Raw genomic sequence first — 22,304 nt, forward strand, 5'->3', positions numbered from 1 at the left:
TATGTTGATCTGATATTTTTAAACATGGCTTTTTTTGACACTGGTCTGAACAGGCGATACTTCTAAAGTGAGCCGCATGTGTAAAGCATCCAGGCATAATCAAAAGTACAAAATAAAATAAAAAGAATGCTAGTGAGGATAATGTGCAGAGGAGTTTGGTGTCAAATTGCATGAATTTTTTTGAGGTTGAGGAGGAAAACGTTTTTACTAAAAACAGAACATTAGTGACGGTAAGAAATACTAGAAACATTTGGCATCATTTATGTGCATGTGTGTGTAAATAAGAGAGTAAACTTTAAAATATGTTGTCAACTCTAATGGTTGGGGTACTTTTTTTCTTTTTCTTTTTTTTTTTTTAAATGAAAACTCTTATTCAGCAAAGTTGCATTCAATTTATCAAAAGTGATAACAAAGCCATTTATTATGCTATAAAAGATTTCCATTTCAAATAAATGCTTTTCTTTAGAAGTTTCTATTCTTTAAGGAATCCTGAAAAACCAAAATATTAAGCAGCAGAACTGTTTTCAACATTGCTAATAAGAAATGTTTCTTGAGCATCAAATCAGCATATTAGAATAATTTCTGAAGTATCATGTGACACTGAAGACTGGAGTAATGATGCTGAAAATACAGATTTGCCATCACAATAATAAATTACATTTTCAAATATATTGAAATAGTAAAGTAAATATATAATTCACAATATTACTGTTTTACTGCATCAAATAAATGCAGCCTGAGTGACTATAAGAGATTACTAAGAACATCTTAGTGCATCTATGTATAAGGGAGAATCACTATCATTAAAAATCTATTTCCATTTCTAAAAGGAATTTGTTTTTATTTTTTCTTTCATTCCAAAACCTATTTTTGCACTCAAAAACATAAATATAAATGAGTAAAATTATGATTTAGTTCTGTCACGTGTGAAGGATCTGATTTGGGCCTCGTTCAACTGAGGCTTGAACGTGACCAAAGAGTCAGAGTTCATAGTTCTATTATACACACCAGGAAGTAAAACTGGACCTAACAGTTCACACAAACACACTCCGTCATAGGGGTGTGTGATATCACCATTTTTGAAGGGAGATTGTAAAAGTTGTCAGTAAAAGAATAAAATAAAATAAAGTGAAATAAGATTTACGGCCTAAATGATCTGTCATTCTTTTTTCTTTTATATGTTGTTACCCTGTATCGCTGCATTTTTAAAATAGGAAAATTAGTTTGGCTATTCTAATATTAAAAACCAAAACGAAAAAGAAAAAACTGTGATAAAATTGTGGATCGTGATCCTGCCTGAAAAAAACAGGTGACATGATATTTTTGATACTCTGTCACACACATACACACGTTTTAGATGGGCTACAAGTGGACATCAGACACGGCTGTATTCCTGGAACGGTTGCATAAACGCCTATGTGACTAACAGGCTTACCTTTGTGTTTATGTGTGTGTGTGTGCGGGTGCCCTCTGTGCTCCCTTAGACTAATTAATCACATCTATTATGTTCTGAGAGGGGCCGCTGGTGTGTGAGAACGAGGTAATTTTCAGGCCACACTTAAAGTCATGACTTTGAAAATCCTCTTTTCCTAAGATAAAACTTAAAGATGATCTCTCTCGCACACACTCACAGCACTCAGACATATTAGATACTGCCACAGTTCAGCTTATTACACATTTGGCCGTTCCTGTCAGCAGTTTAGTGTTGCATGAAATCCATTTAAAGCATGTGATTGAGAGGGCTGTATAATCGATGGATATGTTCAAGGCCTGTAGGCTCAATATACAAAGAAGCAGCTATTGACTCAAGAAGCACAAACACACATCCATCATTCTGATATACATATACATGCATATATATATATATATATATATATATATATATGTGTGTGTGTGTGTGTGTGTGTATGTGTGTGTGTGTGTGTGTGTGTGTGTGTGTGTGTGTGTGTGTGTGTGTGTGTGTGTGTGTGTGTGTGTGTGTGTGTGTGTGCGTGCTCATGTCCAGGTCATGTCTATACATAAAAACACACACACATATATATACACATATATATATATATGTGTGTGTGTATATATATATATATATATATATATATATATATATATATATATATATGCATATTATGTTCTCATATGATTCACTCATTAAACAGAATTCCCCCTATTATGTTCTGCTTCTGAGCAGTTTTCTTTATGAAAACACTTTCCAAGTGATTGCTCATATAAATAAGGGAATATGGGGGTGGGTGGTTACGCAACATCTGGCTTATGTTTTAACAACATGTTTCAACAACATGGAAAGATATCACGCTGGCAAAGTGCACGGTCACCCTGGTTTCCTGCCTCCGCACCCTGTCGGGACTTTCCTGGCTATTTTCAGAAAGAAGAGTCAGAATTTGCAGGTATTTGGATGAGGCAAAACACACACACACACACACACACACACACACACACACACACAACACACACACACACACACACACACACACACACACACACACACACACACACACACACACACACACACACACACACACGTGCACTCTCCATCCTGGAAGCATTTGGGTTTTATGGTATGGACAAAGGGTCTGATGGGTGTGTGAGTACACATGTGATCTAATGTGTGCAGTTTTCCATCTCTCTCCTGTTCTGTCACGCATGATTCATTGAGACAACAGACCTTATAGTTAAAAATAATCAAGAGATGCATGACATCATGAGATGAGATCGACTTTCAGAACCAGGGAGAAAACTACATCTTTCCCGTGACTTACTATATCCATAGCCATATGCATCATATACACTCTTTATGTTCATTTAGAGTTGTTTTCGACTTAATTTAAATATCCTGCTGGCCTGAAAACAACATAACAAAGAGCCACTGTCTGCCAATGGTAAAATCTTGAGTCAGATCTTATTCCACTCCTCAGAACTTTTTCTGGCAACAGAATAAGAGCGAAATATAAGAGAAATGAATCTAGCGTGTGTGGTGTGAATGCATCAGAAACAGGAACATTTACAGGTCATCCTTCCTCCTAAAAATGGCATTACATTTTGCATAAAAAAGACACTTATTTTTTGCATTGTTCAATTATTGTAATTCATTTCCCCTGTTATAGTGTAAGTTTTTTTCACAATTCTAATTATTCTCAATAACTTTTAGGCCTGTACATTACACATTAAACTGTGAATTTAAATCAATCAAATCAAAACCAATATAATATAATTTCTAAATAATACATCATTATTTACTAAAAAAGAACACTATTTTTGCATAATGGTGAGAATTTGGAGGTAAAATATGCTTAACTGTCATGAAAAACAGTCAATAGTCAACTAGAGTAATTATAATGGACTTAAAACTACCATCATTTTCTTTAAGCAACAGGTCATTTCTATTTGTCTGTAAACCTATGGTTAAAATGTAGATTTAAAGAGATAGATCACCCAAAAATGAAAATTCGGTCATCATTTACTCACCCTCAACATGTTTAAAACCTGTATGAATTTCTTTCTAGTGCTGAACATAAAAGAAGGAATTTTGAAGAATGTTGGTAATTGATGGTCCCCATTGACTTCCATAGTATTTTTTTTCCATACTATGGAAGTCAATGGGGCCCATAAACTGTTTTGTTACCCATATTATTCAAAATATCTTGTGTTGTGCAGAACAAAGAAACTCATACAGGTTTGGAACTTGAGGATACATAAATGGCGATCGAATTTTCATTCTTGGGTGAACAATCTCTTAAAGCTGTTCAAGAGGGTTTTTCTATCATTATATCAGTTAATGACCAATAGTTTTGAACTGTAACATTTAAACCTGTACAAGGTTTTACCCTGACTTTATTGGTATCCAGTTAGACTTTGGTTGAGTGTACTGTACCTGGGTACGAGGGAGTCTCCTCCTCTGAGGGTGGTCGGATCCAGCTCAAATATGGAGGAGATGTCATTGCCATCGGGGACGGACACGAGGCTGTACATGACCTTCTCGTTGGGTGTGCGCAGACGTGCTCGCAGGGCATCATGTTCCGAGTCCAGCTAGTGGAGAGAGGAGACATTGTAACCATAGAGACAAATCACCTTGGACTGTTTATTGATTATGTGACTGAGATAAAAACTGCTCTTAAGTGATGCCATTAGCCAACAAAAAATAAATTTTTGATTCGTGACAACTCTGCATGTGACCTGAAATTTCTCAAAGCCCTCATGCACGTACAGTTACAATAACATGAAGAAGAATGTGAAATCTCTTGATCAGTCACATGTGGGTTCCTTCAAAACAAGTATTTAGTAGTCAATAATAAAGGTAACTGTTGTTGATTCTTAGTTACCTTCAAAGAAACTCATTTAGATTTTATAAACTTGACCTAAGGGTCCGTTTTCGCTAAACATAATGATTAACTTATTAAGTGCATGCACACAAGCAACAGGAGGGACTGATGCTATATATCAAGCCATGGTGTTATACTGCCACCTACAGGTGCTGTGTTCACACTGCTCAAGCTAGTTTACCCGTACCTATAGCGCCACCATGTGGTTGGTTAAAGAAGACGCTATAAATTATTGAACACCAACTGTCAAATAAAATCAATTTAAAAATAAATGATCTTTTCTGGGGTTTCTGCAAGTTTTATGAAGGAAAGACATTTCCAAGACCTTTTTAAGAATAAGTAAAGAAAATTGATGAAATATATCGAAGGGAATACAATTTGTCAATATGTTCGCTACATGAAACGTCTAGGGAGAAACACAATTAGATGTATTAGCAGCACTTCAGAGTTTGAAAATACAACTTCCTACACATATCCTTTACTTTTTAATTCATTTTTTACAAAAAAGTAGCTTGATTCACTCTGTTTTTAACAACTAGAATATAGACATAACTTTTACTGTATCTTCAAATCACACTTCAATAAATGTGATGTTCTTCCTCAGGATTTTAGTTTTGTTTCCCAGTGCAGTTTTCGAAAGATTTTTAAATCGAGATTCATTTACTGGAGATTTAATGATTTAACTGAAGAAAAAAATTAAATATATATATATATATATATAAAAAAATATTTTACCTGTCCCTGATTTGCTTATTATAAAACTCTGTAGTGCAATTCAAGGGTTTAAAACAGAAATGTGATGCTTGTATTTTTTTAAAGCATTTACATAATTTTTTCCCCTTCAAAATATGAATTATTTGAGCTCAAAGGCTGTCAAAGTTGTAATGTTTGTGGTGGGTCTACTGTGCTAGGTGAATAAAAAAGTCATTCATCACCAATGCAATTCCTGTGTTTTGGATTTTTCTCTGCATGTCAACCTTCTCCTTTCTGTATCCATGCAAAAGTTTGTTTTATATGATCATGAGAGGTATAATACTTGATATAATTTTGCACAGAAAAGGTTGGTAGACATTTTAAATTTTTAATTACTAATTTAAAATGTAGCTATACTTTTGAAACAAACGTAACAATTCTGTCTTTTAACATTTAATGTGTTTCCCCCATTGCTTTCATTGCAACCAGTGTGGTTATTGCTAACTTTAAAAACATTTTCAGTAATAGAAATAAAGCTGAAAAAAAATATATATATAAATATTAGATGCATAATGAAATGAAAATTAGAAATGTTGCCAGGGCAACTAACTAAAAAACAACATTGGTAAAACTAAAACAAAAATAAATTCATTAAAACTTAGAAATATCACAAAAAAACTATTCAAAATAACGAAAGCACATAACACAATTACTAAAACTTAAACTAAAATTAGAAACATACAAATAAAAATAAATAAATAAATATTACATTATATATATAATTTTAAAATAACACTGACTTTAACTGCATTTTGCCCACAAATCCTGTTGATAGGTCTTGTACATACCCACATTTTAAAGATATAATGAGCAACAAAATCAAACAAAGTTAACAAACGCAGACAATTCACAACAGCTATGCAAAGAGGATTATGGGAAACAGAACTAAAGAGGCAGGGAGTGGGACAGGGGCATTCTTTGATTTGGCATTTGACATGAAGACGAAGGTATAAGCTTGGTAAATGAGCAGGTCTACTTATCATCAGGTGCTACACATCATTCCAGTTAAAAGCATCTTGAATAACTGATAGTACCTGGAAGTTAAAAGGTGAAAAATCCGCCACCTGAAGCAGGAAATCAAAAATAAAAAAAACAGCCAACAGTTTAGTTAAGCTTCCAGCACACCATATGCAAACACACAGAACACAAGAATGACAACTATTTAACAGAGTTAAAACCACTTACAGATGAACGTGATTCCTGTGACTCTTCCACATAGTCAGGATTAACCTGTGAACAGATAAAAATCATCAAAAAATCATCAAAATGAGAAATCAGATCATTCTATTTGACAGATAAATGATCAGGATATGAATTGATTTATTAAGCATACTTAATAACTTAATAAAGAAAGTCCTGATCTTTGAACGGGTTTACTTGGTTAGCAAGATATGTTTCGGAACTTGACAAACAAGATTTTCCTTTCTTCAAAGCTTAGATTTAAAGATTTTACATAACGCACATTCCTGGTCCAACTGTTGGTATACAAACCAAAAAAATCTTAGTAACAGGGTTATTATCATGAACTAAACAATTAAAAACAAGTTTGCTCATTTAAATAAAGACAAAATAAAATAAAGCTTAAATATTAAATGGAAAAACTCAGTTAGTTGCTAAAGCAACATTTCTTATTTTCATTTTCATTCTTATTTTCATTTTTTTGAAGCAGTAAAACTACTAACTGAAAAAAACTGAACTAAAAGTGAAACTAAATAAATTAGTAATAGCAATATTTTTAAATATATTTATAATAAAAATGACATAAGCACATAACAAAAACAAAATATTAAAATTAAGAAATCAAAAATACTATAATAGTATATAAATAATATATCATCAAATTTTAATTTGTTTTCCGAAGGTGAACGAAAGTCTTACGGGGTTGGAACAACATGAGGGTGAGTAATTACTGACAGAATTTTCATTAGGGTGAACTAACCCTTTAAATGCAAATCTGTCATATAAAGAGATTTATTGTTGCATATCCTGTCAATTTTTTTAAGTAAAAAGGGCTGCTGATGTAAAAAGAGTAAAATACTTGATTTTTTGATTGTTATAAGCTAGATATTCCAGTATATATCTCAGGTTTACGTCCAAATATCCTTAAACATATCTGTCTACCCAACCATGTTCAAAGAACAGTACCCTAGATGCGGTTAAACCTGCACTATGTAAGATTTAACCAATTTGGCGTCCAATTGAGCAAAAATGAGCTCAAATGAGGTTTGAGGCTATGACAGAAACATCCAGAGAGATGTTGAAAATCTTACAGACTGCAGATTTCAGGCAGAGAATATCTAGAGGAAGTTAGTAAGGTTCCCTACCCAGAGAGAGATGTTAGTGCTGATCTGGGAACAGCTGAGAGATGATCCCGAGCTAGCAGAACACACCTCACTCACCTCTGCTGCCAGGTAGGATCCTGTAGCCAAGTGTTTAAACCTGAAAAGACTATTCCAGTAACCAGCGCCACCACGACACGGGTCATGCTGAACCACCTAAAATGTGAGATCGGAAGAATTGTCAATAGGAAAGCATATGAGACATTTAAAAAGCCATTAAACCAACAAATGTTTTTTTTTAAGCTCACCCTAAAATACACAAATACATACAAATCCTGTGACAGCTATAATTTAATGCATAAATAAATGCATAGTCGTTCGCATTTGTACTCTGCATCGAATATATATATATATAAGAGGCTTATTTTGCTGCATTTGTACAAGCCGTTTGATCAGTCATATCACAGGGCTGTAAAGATCGGTTGCACTCACAGTGTGGATGATTCACATTTGTGTCGAAGACTCTGGATTTATGGAAGAGAACTTTTACAAAACAGAAACAATCACTCATTTTTTAGCCATTAATGCATCTCTCAAATATTGTATGCATTCGTCATAGGAAATCAACACACGCTTTCGTGAATAATTAAGCGAGGCGCCTTCTTATAGGATAAGGAGATGCGGTCTCATGAATAATTATGAGACACGATGAGTCATCGATGTACTATAGGTGTAAGAAAACGTTGCATCCTGTAATGTTGACGCAAAGGCTGAATCCGAAATCGCCCCCTATACCCTCAAATAGGGCGATATTTGAGGGGACAGCCATTTGTAGTGGTGTCTGAAACCATAGTGGACATTATTGAGTGCATTCATTCAATCAGACAATGCACCGCAATGACGAGTGTACAACCGATGTACGCTCAACGGCTGTCCGAATTCACTCACTCGTTTTATTTATTCCGTCAAGTGAACAGTATTAGTGGACTTTCAGATTCAGCCAAAGACTAATTTAAACCCAGAAGATGAAAATAGGCTAAAAAAAAAAGCTTACAATTAACTAGTTTTATCCTACGATTAAAACTAATGGATTGTAACATTGTATTCTATGATGTGCAACAACCATAGCTCCATTAAAATCTCAGAAAACGTAGTTTAGTGTTTCATGTCAAAACATGCAACTCACCTCCACTTCCCACAATGCTTTGCTGCTGGTGGCAGAGGTGGCGGACTGGCGGCCAGTGGTTCGTAAGAACACATGTTGCTTCTTCCTGTGTTCATCGCAAGTGAGAAACTTCTCCTGCTCGGCATGAAACAGCCGAACCACGTCACCCTTAGCAAACAGAAAGAAGGAATTAGCACCATCACGTTCTGAAAACTGCCTAGATGATCCTTCAACAACAACTCCAAGAACTATATTTGATGTGTTTACCCCTTTAAGAATGATTTCTTTGTTGTCACTCCATTTCATAAATAAAACAATCTTCCAGCTAGTGTTGCAGTTCACCGAGTTCACCTGAGAAGAACGGAGGAGAAAGAGTGTCTTAAAATAACCTATGGTATTTTTTTACATTAGCACTTACTAAAAACAATAATTTACAATAGAGAGATATTCTGGCAGAGAAAGTGAATCTTAAATCAAGGTTATCATAGCTTAAAAGCCTTCACATTAACACTGGGTTCAGGGTGTTGCATGGAAAGTAATTCCATTTTTATGCAGCTAAAGCTAATTTAGAGCCAATTTACAGACAGTATGTTTCCATTTAAACCACTTATTGCATAGCCGTTAAGAGTGGAATTTTATTTACATATATTCATGCTTCATGGTGTAATCAGCACAAAAAGATAAAACTGAACATAAAAGCAGGCAAACCTCGTTGCAGCCAGGATTGTCCACTAACTGATGGCTGCTGGCGTGCAGAGGCTGACCTGCGTTCACAGGATTCAAAACCACTTTATCCCCAATCACAACCTAAAAGAGAAAAAATGAAACTCGATTAAAAGATATTTTGTGAAGTAATTGTGCAAGATTGTTGCATGAGCAAATTTTCACCTTTTTTTATGTGACTTACATGAAAGTGACTGTCATGTAAACAACATATACTTTGGTGGGAAAATGTACCATCAGAAGTACAGCTAGGAAAATAAGTAAATAACTAATTAAATAAGTAAACAAAACAGATAAATTCAAATTGTATCGTCACACACAAGCATAAACAAGACGACTCTCAGCACACAGCATACAATTAACAAAAAAATCAAAAGTATAATAAATAAGAATAAGATAAAATGTAAGGATACGATATAATGATTATTTATTGTGACTGTTTATTAATTAACATTATATATTAAATTAAATAATAAATATATTAAAATTAAATAAATAAAATTGTTCTTTTTTTTTCTTTTTTTGTGTGTTTTTCTACCAGTCACACTAAATTACTCACATAAAACTGCACAACTTAAGTCTGAGTGACACATACAAGATTCAATAATGCATCTACACAGAAGATATTTATGTGTTATACAGCAATCCAATAACTAGGCTCAAAATAAAGGTGAAAATGTTACATATTTAAATAGACAATCGACTATTTAATAGACCATTCTTTTTTATGTTGGAGTATTTATTATAAATGATTCATCTGTGCACATCATCATTTTTTAATTCAAGCGCCCTCATAATTTTTAATCAAAATAACTTCCCCTCCCTCTTGCATAATCTCTTCTCTGATGAAGAGCGGGGAAACCTGTCACTCACATGAGATCGACCAATAGCAAACCACAACCATCCAATCAATTCCCAATGGACAAAATCAAGTCCCGCCCTACATCTTTTTTTTTTATTTGAGAAGCTGTTTCACTCTGATATACCTCACAATAGGGAAGAAAAGGCTTTCCCAATTCTGACTTTAAGCTCAATTAGTTAATTTCATTAACTGCATTTGAATGTACAGCTCAAGAATACCATACATTAAGGTTATCTCTTGTCGTGCCTCAGTTTTACACATATTCATATCCAACAAGACCGGGCTAAGTTCAGTTTCAAAGTATTGCAAGTATTTCCGTGGTTTTCCATTATGGGGGCTCAGTGTCAGCGGCGCTCTCTCCCACAGAGGCCATTTTAATGGCATTAGCAGGGGAATTCAATGCTGTGAGCTTTGACATCATGTAACCGTCATTGGGACCTTATGTAAAAAAACACTCTTTCCCCCAGAGATCAGCAGCGGATGACACCCCATGGCCCCCATGCAACTACATCTAATGGAGCAAATGGAGAATGTTTTAAGCCTGGTTCTGTTTAGATTAGATCTTTTCCAGAGGCTTAATGGTTGTTACTACAGTTCAGGCCATTTAGAGCCCCTAGTGAGTCCATTTGACATCACAGGTCCATTTATTTAGATCCAAATTCAGCCTCGCACCAGGGAATTCCTCGCTTGAAAACAAGTGTGAGGTTCTGAATTTATTTGATTTGGCCCAATTTCGCTGCTCATCTCCGCAGAAACTGCCTTTTGCCCCTCAGAGATTTGGGGTCAGTAAGATTTTTAAGAATTTTTATACAAAAAATTAAAGAAAGTAATACTTCTATTCAACAAGGATGCATTAAACTGATCAAAAGAGACAGTAAATACATGTATAAATGTTACAAATAAATGCTATTCTTTTGAATGTGCTAGTAATCAAAGAATCGTGAAAAAAGTATCATGTTTCCACAAAAATATGAAGCAGCACAACTTTTTTCAACATCGATGATAATAACAAGAAATGTTTGTTGAGCAGCAAATCAGCATATTAGAATGATTTCTGAAGGATCATGTGACTGAAGACTGGAGTAATGATGCTGAAAATTCAGCTTTGCATCAAAGTAATAAATAACTTTTTAAATTGTATTAAAATAGAAAATGGTTATTTTAAATTGTAATAATATTTCACAATATTACAGTTTTTGCTGTATATTTGATCAAATAAGACTTTTCAAAAACATAAAAAAATCTTACTGACCCCAAACTTTTGAACGGGAGATATTCTGTGCATGTTAAGAGTACAAGGCTTTGCGAATTTGCCAACTAGAATTGTTTCCACACTAAAATGGTAAATATGGCACTATGAATAGAGGACAGCACAATTGCACAAAATCTGAGCCCAGTTAACAGTTTAAACTGTGTATGTTTCCACTCACACTGTCTCCTATGGAGCGGAGTTTGTAAAAGGGCTGTATGTAGAACCAGGAGCCTTCGTTTCCAGCTGAGTCCAGCGTCACACGCATGGCGTTCTTCTCCAGCAAAGCAGGCAGTCGTTTATTCACAGTAAGGTACTTATTGCTTTTTAAATGCAACAGCTGTGAAACGGAAAACACACACACTTCTGATATTAATAGTGAAAACAACATTATTTACAAAAAGCTGGTATACCGATGAAACCCCTTTAGCTATACACATGAACATAATTAAGGTCGCATGCTGAGGTCACATGACACTGTCTTATAATAAAATGAATTATGAAGAGCAATTATGAATGCAAGCTCAATGACACTGAACAATGGATTTCTGTCCTGCCAAGTCCTCAGTGACACAGTGAGATCCCTCTGCCTCCCGTCTGCCAGCTGGCTGACCTACCTGAATAACGTTTCCGTACTGTATCACAGATCCCAGCAGCTTCCGGTTCTCCGATTCATTCTGTTTCTTCTCTAGATCAGCAGCATGCTGGAAAACAGAGGTGAAAATGCAAATTAAAAAGACAAAAACATAAATGAAAGGGAAGCTCTAGACAAGTTTATAAAACAACATTTAAATCAACAATTATTTAATATGCATGTAATGAACAGCAACAATATATTTAATGGTCGTATTTAATATCAAAACAGACTTAATTTAAGTCCAATTTAATTAAAGATTTTATATCATACCCAAGTAGCATAAAAGCCCAGATCCATAAAACCATGTTGCACAAAACCAAAATGTGTAACGTATTGAACTCACATGTAGTTTGTTGAGAAGTACAGTGTCTGTGGTGCTGTTTCCACCAGGTTTTGCTGCTTTCCAGAACTGTTTCTGGGCTGAGTACCTGTTCATTGGACACAACTTGAACAGACAGTCTGGAAGGGAAAACAGAAAAAACACAAAAACACCTCATGAAAAGTTCACACAAGCATTTTCACCTACTGTACGAGCCTTTATACTGTGTGTTCATACCAGTAAATCAGAGTTTTCTAACAAATGTATGTACATACGCCCACAGTCTCATCAAGAAGGCTCAAGTACCACTTCATCAACACCAAACAAGAAATCAATTATTTAGCATTATCATTAATATTATTTTAAAAATAATTTTAGAAAATAAAAAAGTTTGTTTTCTTTCCTTAAAAATTAAGAAGTTAGAGATTTTACCCCTAAGCAAAGAAATTATCATTTCAACTAGGGCTGCAACTAACGATTTTTTTGATAATCGATTAATCTGTCGACAATTTTTTTTTTTTTTGATTAATCGGATGAAAAATCTAAAAATCATTATACCGTACATTGACATTTTGTTTTATTAAAAAGTCATTTTAATCCATTATTTTAAACAATGTGTAATATAAAGCCTATGAAAACAAATACAGTATGTGCAGTAGGCTATGCTGTACATTATAAGAAAAGGGTTCAAATAAAAACAGTACATTCGTAACCTAAAATCAACTGATGCTTACTATGTAAAAGCAGAAATTACAATGACTAAATTGAAAAATTAAAAGCAAGAAACAAAGACAAAAGAGCAAAAATGTTAACTTGTACGAGATATGAAGAACACACACTCGTCTGAACATAGTAATTATATTACACTATATTAAATAGCTTGAATGGTGGGTTCAGTATTAGTATTAATGAACAACACAACTAATCCTTTGCAGGGTCCCTATTAGCATTGGGTTTAAATCCAAAATATTGCCAAATAAGCGTTTTTACAATTTGCTTTGAAACCAAATCTTCTGCCATCGTCTTGTCAGTCAACTTTCAGTTTTTAACTGTCATTATAAATTATTTTATTACTATAAAAAAATGTTAAAGGCCAGTGGGAGGCGGTGCCGCAGTGGGCAAGTGATGTAACCATTGCTGCAGCTAAACAGTAACACCGGTAACACCAACTTGCACAGCAAAGCCTACCTCTGACCCAACATATGACGTAGGCCGTATGACGTAGGTGTAGCATAAGCTTAGGTGAGAATTGAAGAATGCGTAAACAAAGAGGATAGAACAAAAAGCGCCGGTCACAAATTATAAGTCTAAAACTAAATAAGGATTTCGATATAAGAGAAGAGGTGCTACGTACTACGTCAGGTCAGAGGTCACCCTTCCGCTGGAACACGATTCTCTCGTTAACGCCATTGTCGGAAGCCAGTGATTCTAGATAATTCAATTATAAATATGGATATTTTTCTTTAAAAAGCGCATCGCTTCCCTTCTGAAGGCATTTATTAGCCCACTGGAGCCATATGGATTACTTTTTTGATGATGGATGAATGGATGGCTTTTTGGAGATTTAAAAACTCTGGCTCTATTCAAAAAAACTCTTTAAAAAATCTGGCTCTATTCAATGCCATCACAAAGCTGGGAAGAGCCAGGATATTATTTAATATAACTCCCATTGTGTTCGGATGAAAGAAGAAAGTCATATACACCTAGGATGGCTTGAGGGCGAGTAAATTGTGGGATAATTTTCCTTTATTGGTGAACTATTTCTTTAATTCAAAACATAAAATGCAATCTATTATTTATTATATGGAAAATGAAAATCTTTTCAAGTTCCCCTGGAAACTGCTTAGGTTTCACTGGACTAACTGATCTTTCAAACATGAAACAATATATCCATCAGTACTGATTCACCAAGGTGTATTTAGCCATTCTTAGAAAGGATAATCAGGTTCATTTGAGACATTATGGCCCATTTAATTGTACTCTTTATTATTCTATTAAATGATGAAGGTACCTGTGACTGCTGGCAAAGCTGATTAGAACAATTCATTTAGTTTCCAAAAGAGGACACAAGAGGACTCAGGTTTGTCTCACATTAGTTAAATGACTGGTTCACATTGCCTGTTTAACTCCAAAAGGCGACTTGAATTAAACACACCCCAACCATAGTGTCCAGTAAAATACAACTGATAGGATACAAGTTGCAACTGATGTAATGTAAACACAAGTTGCAAAAGAAGCAATAACTGATGCAGAGTTTAATTTGAATAGACATGAATGGTCCCTCAACAGCAGTAACAAAAGCTGTTGTAACTATGGTAATCTAGCAGAAACTATGGTTACCATGGTATATTTTTGTGAGGTACAGCATGACTAAGCTAGCGGGTTATGTTCCTTGCTAACCAGTTGGTGCTTCCCACATTACAGCTTCATCGGTGTAGGGAAAGCTCTTCTTATCACACATATAACCTTTGAGAATGAGATGCTATTATGCTAACCATGGTTACGTTCCTTGAGAAGCAGTTACAATGTTATCATGATAGGATAGGACTGCACTGAGAGCCAGGCTACCTGACAGCGTGTAAGAGGAAGGAAAGAGTAACAGGATGGGAGGGAAGACACGCAAGAGGACATGATTAAGTGTGACGGGTAAAAATAGCACTATGTCCGCAGAGCGACTGAGAAATGCGGCCAAAACTAACGCTAGCGCTCAGGGATTAGCGGCCAGGGAATGAGGGAGGGGGATAAGAAGAAACATTGAAGGACTGGAGGTTGAAAGTTAGGAGAGGAGGATGTGAGGTGAAAGTGGGACAGAGGATGACGGTGAGAAGAGGAATGGAAGGAATGATGGAAGAGAAATATAGGTTGATGGTGCTGAGGAGGGGCAACGCTAGGTCAAACTAAGAGATGAGAGGGAGTTAGCATGCTAATCCACAGAGAGAGAGTCATACCACACCAAAACAAACACTAGGCTATCAAACACTTATGGACAAAGAAATGCACAATTATAACAGGAACCCCTAAGCGTGATGCTACAGTACCACCACTCCATTTACCATGGTTTTATAAATAGAAACACTAAATCGTATGGTATTTTGTCCAGAAACAGTGATGCTAATAATAGTGCTAAATGCTAATAGCCTACCAATAAGATGAATAATATTTTCATGAAATGGCAGATAACACATAAATGGTTGATTTTATGCTATACTATTTTATATATACTATAAAAAACTGAAAAAATAAAGAATCACCATTTTAAATGTTGCGAGTGAATATAAGCAATAGGGATCACTGCAGTGAAGATTTGCTAATGATTAAAAATCACAAGTGTTGTTATTATGATTTTTTTGTTTAAAAGACCACTTAACTTTAAGTGAGCATTAGATGACCGTAAAGGTAATTTCAATGTAACAAAAAAAAAGGAGCATGAACAATTAACTTTTAATTAATATTTAAAATCTTTCAGTTTCGGGCGAACTATCCCTTTAAAAGCAATTAAACAGAAACTTTTTTTTTAACATCAAGTCTCATGTCTGTTCCAGTGCCAACAAAAACAACTTTTCATGTTCACTCTCACTTTCAGTAGTAATCAAAATGGGTCTGAGATACAACGCCCTGTCTGGCGTCTGATGAACAATTAAGAGGATACATTTTCAAAAAACACCTTTGGGGAAATGGTTTAACACACTGTAGCTGACCTTCAACTGAAGACACTTTTCTTTTGAAGAAAAACACATTTGTTGGAGTCTAATGACCGATTCAGTCTATTAACCCTCTGTTTGGACTGAACAAGCTTCAAAAAGCATCTGTTAGATATGAACGGGTTAGCAAAGCTCTCAGAGACACCAGTCAGTGATCACTCACTATCTTGTTGCCCTGACTGTGGTCATTAGTAAAATTCACAGGACAAAAAAAATGAATGGGTCCTTCTTGACTGAGGCCAATACGCTGGTATGCCACTGCTCATCACAGGACCCTGGGACTACGTTTGTGGCATTGACCCAGGATCAGAAAGGAAGGGCAAACTTTTGAATGACACTCTAAGGCTATCTGGAAAGCAGGCCTTTTAAACAGCTTAAGCAGGCTATTAATACCATGAGGGATCTAAAGATTTAGTGGTGACACTCTCTTGAAGCAGAAGTACAGTGAGCAAAGCCTGGCCACTAGTGTTCTGCTACAGCTACCTGAAGAATGCAGAAGAAAGAAAGGAGGGAAAAAAAGTATGACTCAGAAAAAGCTCAAGTGTTTCCCCAATACAGCCTTGCTAGTAGCAGTATCATAATCTAATGAAATACAGTGTTCACAAAATGCCACAATGCTTTTATCATAAAATATATATATATTATATTATATAATATTATTTACAATACAATACTATACAATCTAATAATAGAATAGAATACAATAAATTATTCAATAAATTATAATAAATTGACAAAATAAAATATTTTGATATTTTCTTATAATATTTATATATTTTTTAAATGAATAAAATGTCTGCTTAAAAGAAAACAAAAATATTGTATATATAAATAGATTATTATTATTATATGTAGTTTTACATTTATATACATAAAATAAATGTCAAAAGTATCCATAAAATAAAAATGCATTTTAATGAGAAATACTCAACACCACTGCAATAACAGAGAACTTCCACAAAACAAATCCCAAAAATATCTAGGGTGAACGTGATTTCACCAAGTACAACATCTTAGTTGATCATGGAACAACATTCATATCAACCAATCAGATTTAGGAACAAGTTTGTGGCTTATTTGAAGTTTAGGCCTACAACCAGGGTTTGGTGCTTCGACATCAGTGTAATTCACAGATCATTTCCCTCTGATTTTAGGGATAAGTTATGGGCAGGGTTAGGACTAAATCTTCAGACAGGAATGTTGTTCCAGGAGCAACAAAATATGTTGATCCAGGAAAATGTATTACTTGGCAAAATCCTGGTGACCTGAATATCTAAAATCTAGCTATTCACACAAAACAACCAATCAAGCAAAGGCAACAAGGTAACATATCCCATCAAGTTGACACTGTTGTTCTGATACTGTATTTGACATTTAGGCTGAGGTCATTGTCTACAGTTTCAGTTGTATCTCTGGTATTTCCTAGGCCTGATGTGTCTGTCCACCAACACCGCTGCACTGTTAGACTTTTCGGTAATTTCCACAGTTATTTACTTTAAAATCACCCAGTATTATACTGCTATTTCTCTTTACACTAAATAACTGTGATTCCCATTGAATCATGGTAATTTTCTGTGGCGTCAAACACCACATACAGAGACTTACTGTATTTTTTAAATTTGCTGTATACTACTGTATTTGATGTAATGGCCTCTCTGACTGGCATCATTCCATCGTGCTTTTTATTTCCTAAATTTTGCCTTACACTGCATGTCTACGATGCTATAACAGCCAGAGTCTGTCTATATTGGACACACTGAAGCGACCGGACCATTAATGCAAAATGCAAACCTGTTCGTCCTTTGTCAGAAATAGCGTGAGCGCTTGGACTCATTATAACATCAGAAATCTGGGATTTGACGTGTCGCGCCGGAGCATCCAGTGTAATATCACTGAGGTCTGACTGTCTTTTGTTGGATCGCGGCGTTCGTGTCTGGCCTGGGGAAGAGACGGAATTCACTTCACCGAGAGAGAGACCAGCAAGCAAGGTAAAAAACATTCTGTGTGTGTTGACAGGTTTGTGCACTCCAGTTTCATTTTACAGACTTTGGTAGATTATTGAATTGTCGAGTTAAAATACGCCAGGGAGCGACGCTTAGTTTACATTAACATTAAAATAACTAATGTGAAATTCTGTTTTGGTTGTAGCTAATGTTGGCCTACTGATGGCCTACTGATAATATGTTATAGTTTGCAAACTAATGCTAAAACTAGAAAGGTGACCGCTAGCAATAAAACGTGTTAGCTAACACATACAATGTTATTTTCTCAACAGTGTTGCCAATAAGTTACTGTAAAAAAACCTTGAAAAGTCTAAAAGTGTGTGTCTCATTAATCAAACAGGAAGTGCATGGGCAGATGTGTGTTCAGTGGTGTGTGGCAGCTGTGTTGAGAAACCAGCCCTTGCATTTAGCACAAATTAAAAATAAACATTTATTTATTCAACACTAAGGAAACCATTTAACTCAAGGACATTAACACGTTGTCCGTCCTTGGCTAGGGATTTTTTTGGAGCTGGGAGCAGGAGACAGAGACTATATCTCTATCATCATAACACAAGAGCTCCATTGTTCCAGCCTCTGAATCTATTTCAAGTCCAAAATACTGTAATTATTATTCAATAACAACAACAAAAAATCCAGCCTGGCATATAAACGTGACACAGAGTCTTAAAACTTACTCAAGGAAAAGCCTTTTGAAAAAGTAGTTATCTACACTAGATAATGATTTCAAATAGCTAACTAATTAAAGTTATTTGAAAACACATTTTATAAATTATATAATCTCAATATATATTTGGTTATTTATATATACAGTATGTTTTTTTATTTAAAGTTCCACATTTTTCCTGAAGAAAACAAGTCAATAATATATATATATATATAATATATATAATAAATATAATATAATATATATAATAAAAATAAAATAAAATAATAATAATAATTTTTAGCAGTCGTTTTGGTAAAAAAAAAAAAAAAATTATATATATATATATTTTTTTTTTTTTTTTTTTTTTTACCAAAACGACTGCTAAAATTTTTTTATTTTTTTTTTATGAACCTATGATATAGCATTTGGTCAAACTGTCTCTATAACACTCTAAACCCAACTCTATAACCTACACTTGTGAAAACAGCTGAGCCACACACTATTGATAAAAGCAGTTAGGTTAGTAGGAAACAAAGCTTCCCTGTGAACAGTGTTTGAACTGTGAACCCTCGGCTAAAAACACACTTTCAGTTCACTTTTAGTTCAGCAGAAAAAGTTCTACTCAACAAACGTTTCACCACAAGATTATGACTAACAACACCCGCAGCTGGTTACTGTAAGGCTTTATGTGCATATCTGCCAGCGTTCGGTGCAGCCAATGTTATTCAAAGCCAGTAATGAAATGGGTACTTTTCCTAATATTTGCATATGGTATCAGTAAAAATGTGCCAGCCATCTGCTGCGTCCACAGCTAACAGTTCAGAAGAGCTCTAGTCATGATCAGAGCAAACATGGCCTTGCATATCACAAACTCATCAAGGCACTTTGTATTTGCATAGATCCATCCAATTAAGTCTAATTTCCATCAATGGCACTGCAGAATGTTTCACCTATGCAGCCTATATATATATATATATATATATATATATATATATATATATATATATATATATATATATATATATATATATATATATATATATATATATATATATATATATATATATATATATACACACAGAATACCAGAGAATAAACTTAATAATTAGTAGGGAATTATTAGAAAATGATTAATTAATATGTAATCAATATACTTTAAGATATATAAAAAATATCTTACAAGTTTGGAATAACCTGAGTGAGTGAATTTGGGTGAACTAGCCCATTAATACATTCTACTTTACTAGAGCCAGTCATTTTCTGAACTCTAGGCCATGAATGAATTGAAGAATGTTCTTCAATCCAACATCTGTCAGATTATGAAATATGGTCTTTATAAAAGAATGGGCATATGTGAGGCTGAGTTTTGGCAGACCGAAATCATTCCAGAAAAGCTGTGGGTGTCAAGTATCAGAAGAGGGCAGACAGAAGATGTGTAGCTGACAGATGACAAAAGCCTGAAACAGGAGCTGGGTGGAGAATAGCTGAAGGAGGAGGCCATCTTTATGTTACAGTGTATGAAGAAGCACGACTGGTTCTAGCTGTCAGTGTCACGAAGAAGAGTGTGCTGGAACTGGTAAGGAAATACTAAGTGAATACTACTAATAAACAACAGACATAAACTGAACAAATTTCACAGACATTTCACTGACAAACAGAAATGGAATAATGAGTCCCCGAACAGAGCTGGGGTCAATATCAGAAGTAGCAGTCGTGTGGAGTTTCCACCAGCTGCTTTAAGTTCTACAGTGCATCACATCTTCCAGATTTGCCTGTTCTTGCTGTGTGATGTTACTCTACTCTTTCAACAATGCACTTGCACGTTCTCGAACATGTCTGGGGGGACATATGGTCACACATGGTTTGGCACTGCAAGGACAATCAACAGTCTTTCCGTAGCTCTTTCATTACGGACATTGCAGTTTATTGCTCCTAATGCCTCCTGAAGCAGAACTATGGCAGTTTCACACAGGTGCAGGGATCTGGTGTTTTTCAGTCAGTAGAAAAGTCTCTTGAATGTCCTAAGTTATTGGAACTGTGACTTTAATTGTCTGCCGCCTGTAAACTGTTAGTGTCTTATGGACTGTTCCACAGGTGTACGTGCAATAATTGTTTATGGATCAATGAACAAGCATTAAAAACCCATTGTTTAAACCCTTTCCAATACATATATAAAGCTTATTTGGATTTTATATAATTATCGTTAAAATACGGTATACCAAAAAAGGGACGTTTTGCTTAGTTTATATATATTTCTAGTTTAATTTTGGTTGAAGAAGCACAGAAGCCCACACACAATGTCCTTCAGGAAAATGTCTTCAAAAATGTTTATTCAGAGGCCATAAAAATGACAAAGTGCATACCAAAAAAGTGCTATTCCCCAGAGTTAGATAAGTCCATACATACCCACCGCTAGCCTAGCTTAGCACAAAGACTGGAGGTAAACGGCTCCAGCTAGCATACTGCTCCCAATAAGTGACAAAATAACGCCAACATTTTCCTATTTACATGTTGTGATTTGTATAGTCACAGCGTGTACAAATAACAAGGTCACATGAGACACAGCCATCTTCTTACCGTATACATACTGGGAACTATCTTCCCAGAAGGCGAAGCACTGCTGTACGTGTTCATGTGTTTTGAAGGAGGCTTTGTAGACACTCTGAAGGGAGGGTGGGATTTAATGCTTTCAAAGCTAGCTTGCTATTGCTAGCCTCTCCGAAATTGCCTACCCTACCTTTAAGTAGTTGACTAGTTATTCAGGCAACCCAATGACTAATCTGTTTTGCATATACTTACATCACTAAAGACCATATGGAATTTGGATTATATGTATACAGTATCAAGTTTACGACTACTGAATATTGATTACTGAAAAAGTGCCATTTTTAATTGTTTTTTTTTCTTTCGGGTAGTCACTATAGCATTAACATTATAACATTAAAAGCTAAGTATTCTGCCCTTCCATGAGGCATTTGAGGATATATTACACCAGACAGGGAGAATCATCTGGCTAACTATAGAGGTGTCTGACTCTCAGCTTCATCCATCAGTCCCTATAAAAACACAATATCTGTCCATCAAAGTCTGTCACACTTAAACCAAAGTGTACTAATCAAACTGACAGCCACACATGGACATGCTAAGATACACACAATAAACTCCTGAGCAAACGCCAACACATAGAGGCATACAAAACAAGCTGACAAAGACCCATCCATCTGCCGCATCCACTCATCCTCATGAGCAACCACAGAGAGCAATGTCGGAAGCGATTGACAGCCCATTCTACAAAGCACAAGAACACTAAAGGCTCCGATATACTTCAAGCTAAAATCGAAGTACAAACTACTGTGGCAATGGCATCATTAAAACAAAATCAGGGCAAAACAAAGTTTGTTTGGGGAGTTCGAAACAGCTTGCCAAAGTGAACTTCAAAAAAGTTTAGGGTCATAATTTAGACACACTAAAATGATCATTGACAGTGCAGACTTTTACATTGTGAAAAAAAAAATTAAGCAGCACAACTTTCACCAGTGAGTAAACAATGCCAGACTTTCCATTTTTGAACAAATTAGTCCTTAGTAGCAGGTAGCAAAAACAGTTCATTTTAGAGGGATAGTTCACCCA

At 35.1% G+C, this 22,304-nt stretch overlaps 1 protein-coding gene across 1 annotated transcript in view; it reads right to left on the reverse strand.

Moving 5' to 3' along the window:
- The window catches only part of itpr1b (inositol 1,4,5-trisphosphate receptor, type 1b), a 129,828-nt gene that overhangs the window by 94,033 nt on the left and 13,491 nt on the right, over nt 1-22,304 (reverse strand). The window contains exons 4-13 of the mRNA XM_081356951.1: nt 12,346-12,461; nt 11,983-12,069; nt 11,547-11,705; nt 9,240-9,338; nt 8,799-8,882; nt 8,553-8,699; nt 7,487-7,582; nt 6,273-6,317; nt 6,122-6,151; nt 3,887-4,041 (exon numbers count right to left, since the gene is read on the reverse strand). Of these exons, the coding sequence (XP_081213077.1) occupies nt 3,887-4,041; nt 6,122-6,151; nt 6,273-6,317; nt 7,487-7,582; nt 8,553-8,699; nt 8,799-8,882; nt 9,240-9,338; nt 11,547-11,705; nt 11,983-12,069; nt 12,346-12,461 (1,018 nt within the window). The remainder of the gene's footprint in view (nt 1-3,886; nt 4,042-6,121; nt 6,152-6,272; nt 6,318-7,486; nt 7,583-8,552; nt 8,700-8,798; nt 8,883-9,239; nt 9,339-11,546; nt 11,706-11,982; nt 12,070-12,345; nt 12,462-22,304) is intronic.

Source organism: Scardinius erythrophthalmus (assembly GCF_964197995.2).
Source record: "Scardinius erythrophthalmus genome assembly, chromosome: 25".
Classification (NCBI taxonomy): domain Eukaryota; kingdom Metazoa; phylum Chordata; class Actinopteri; order Cypriniformes; family Leuciscidae; genus Scardinius; species Scardinius erythrophthalmus.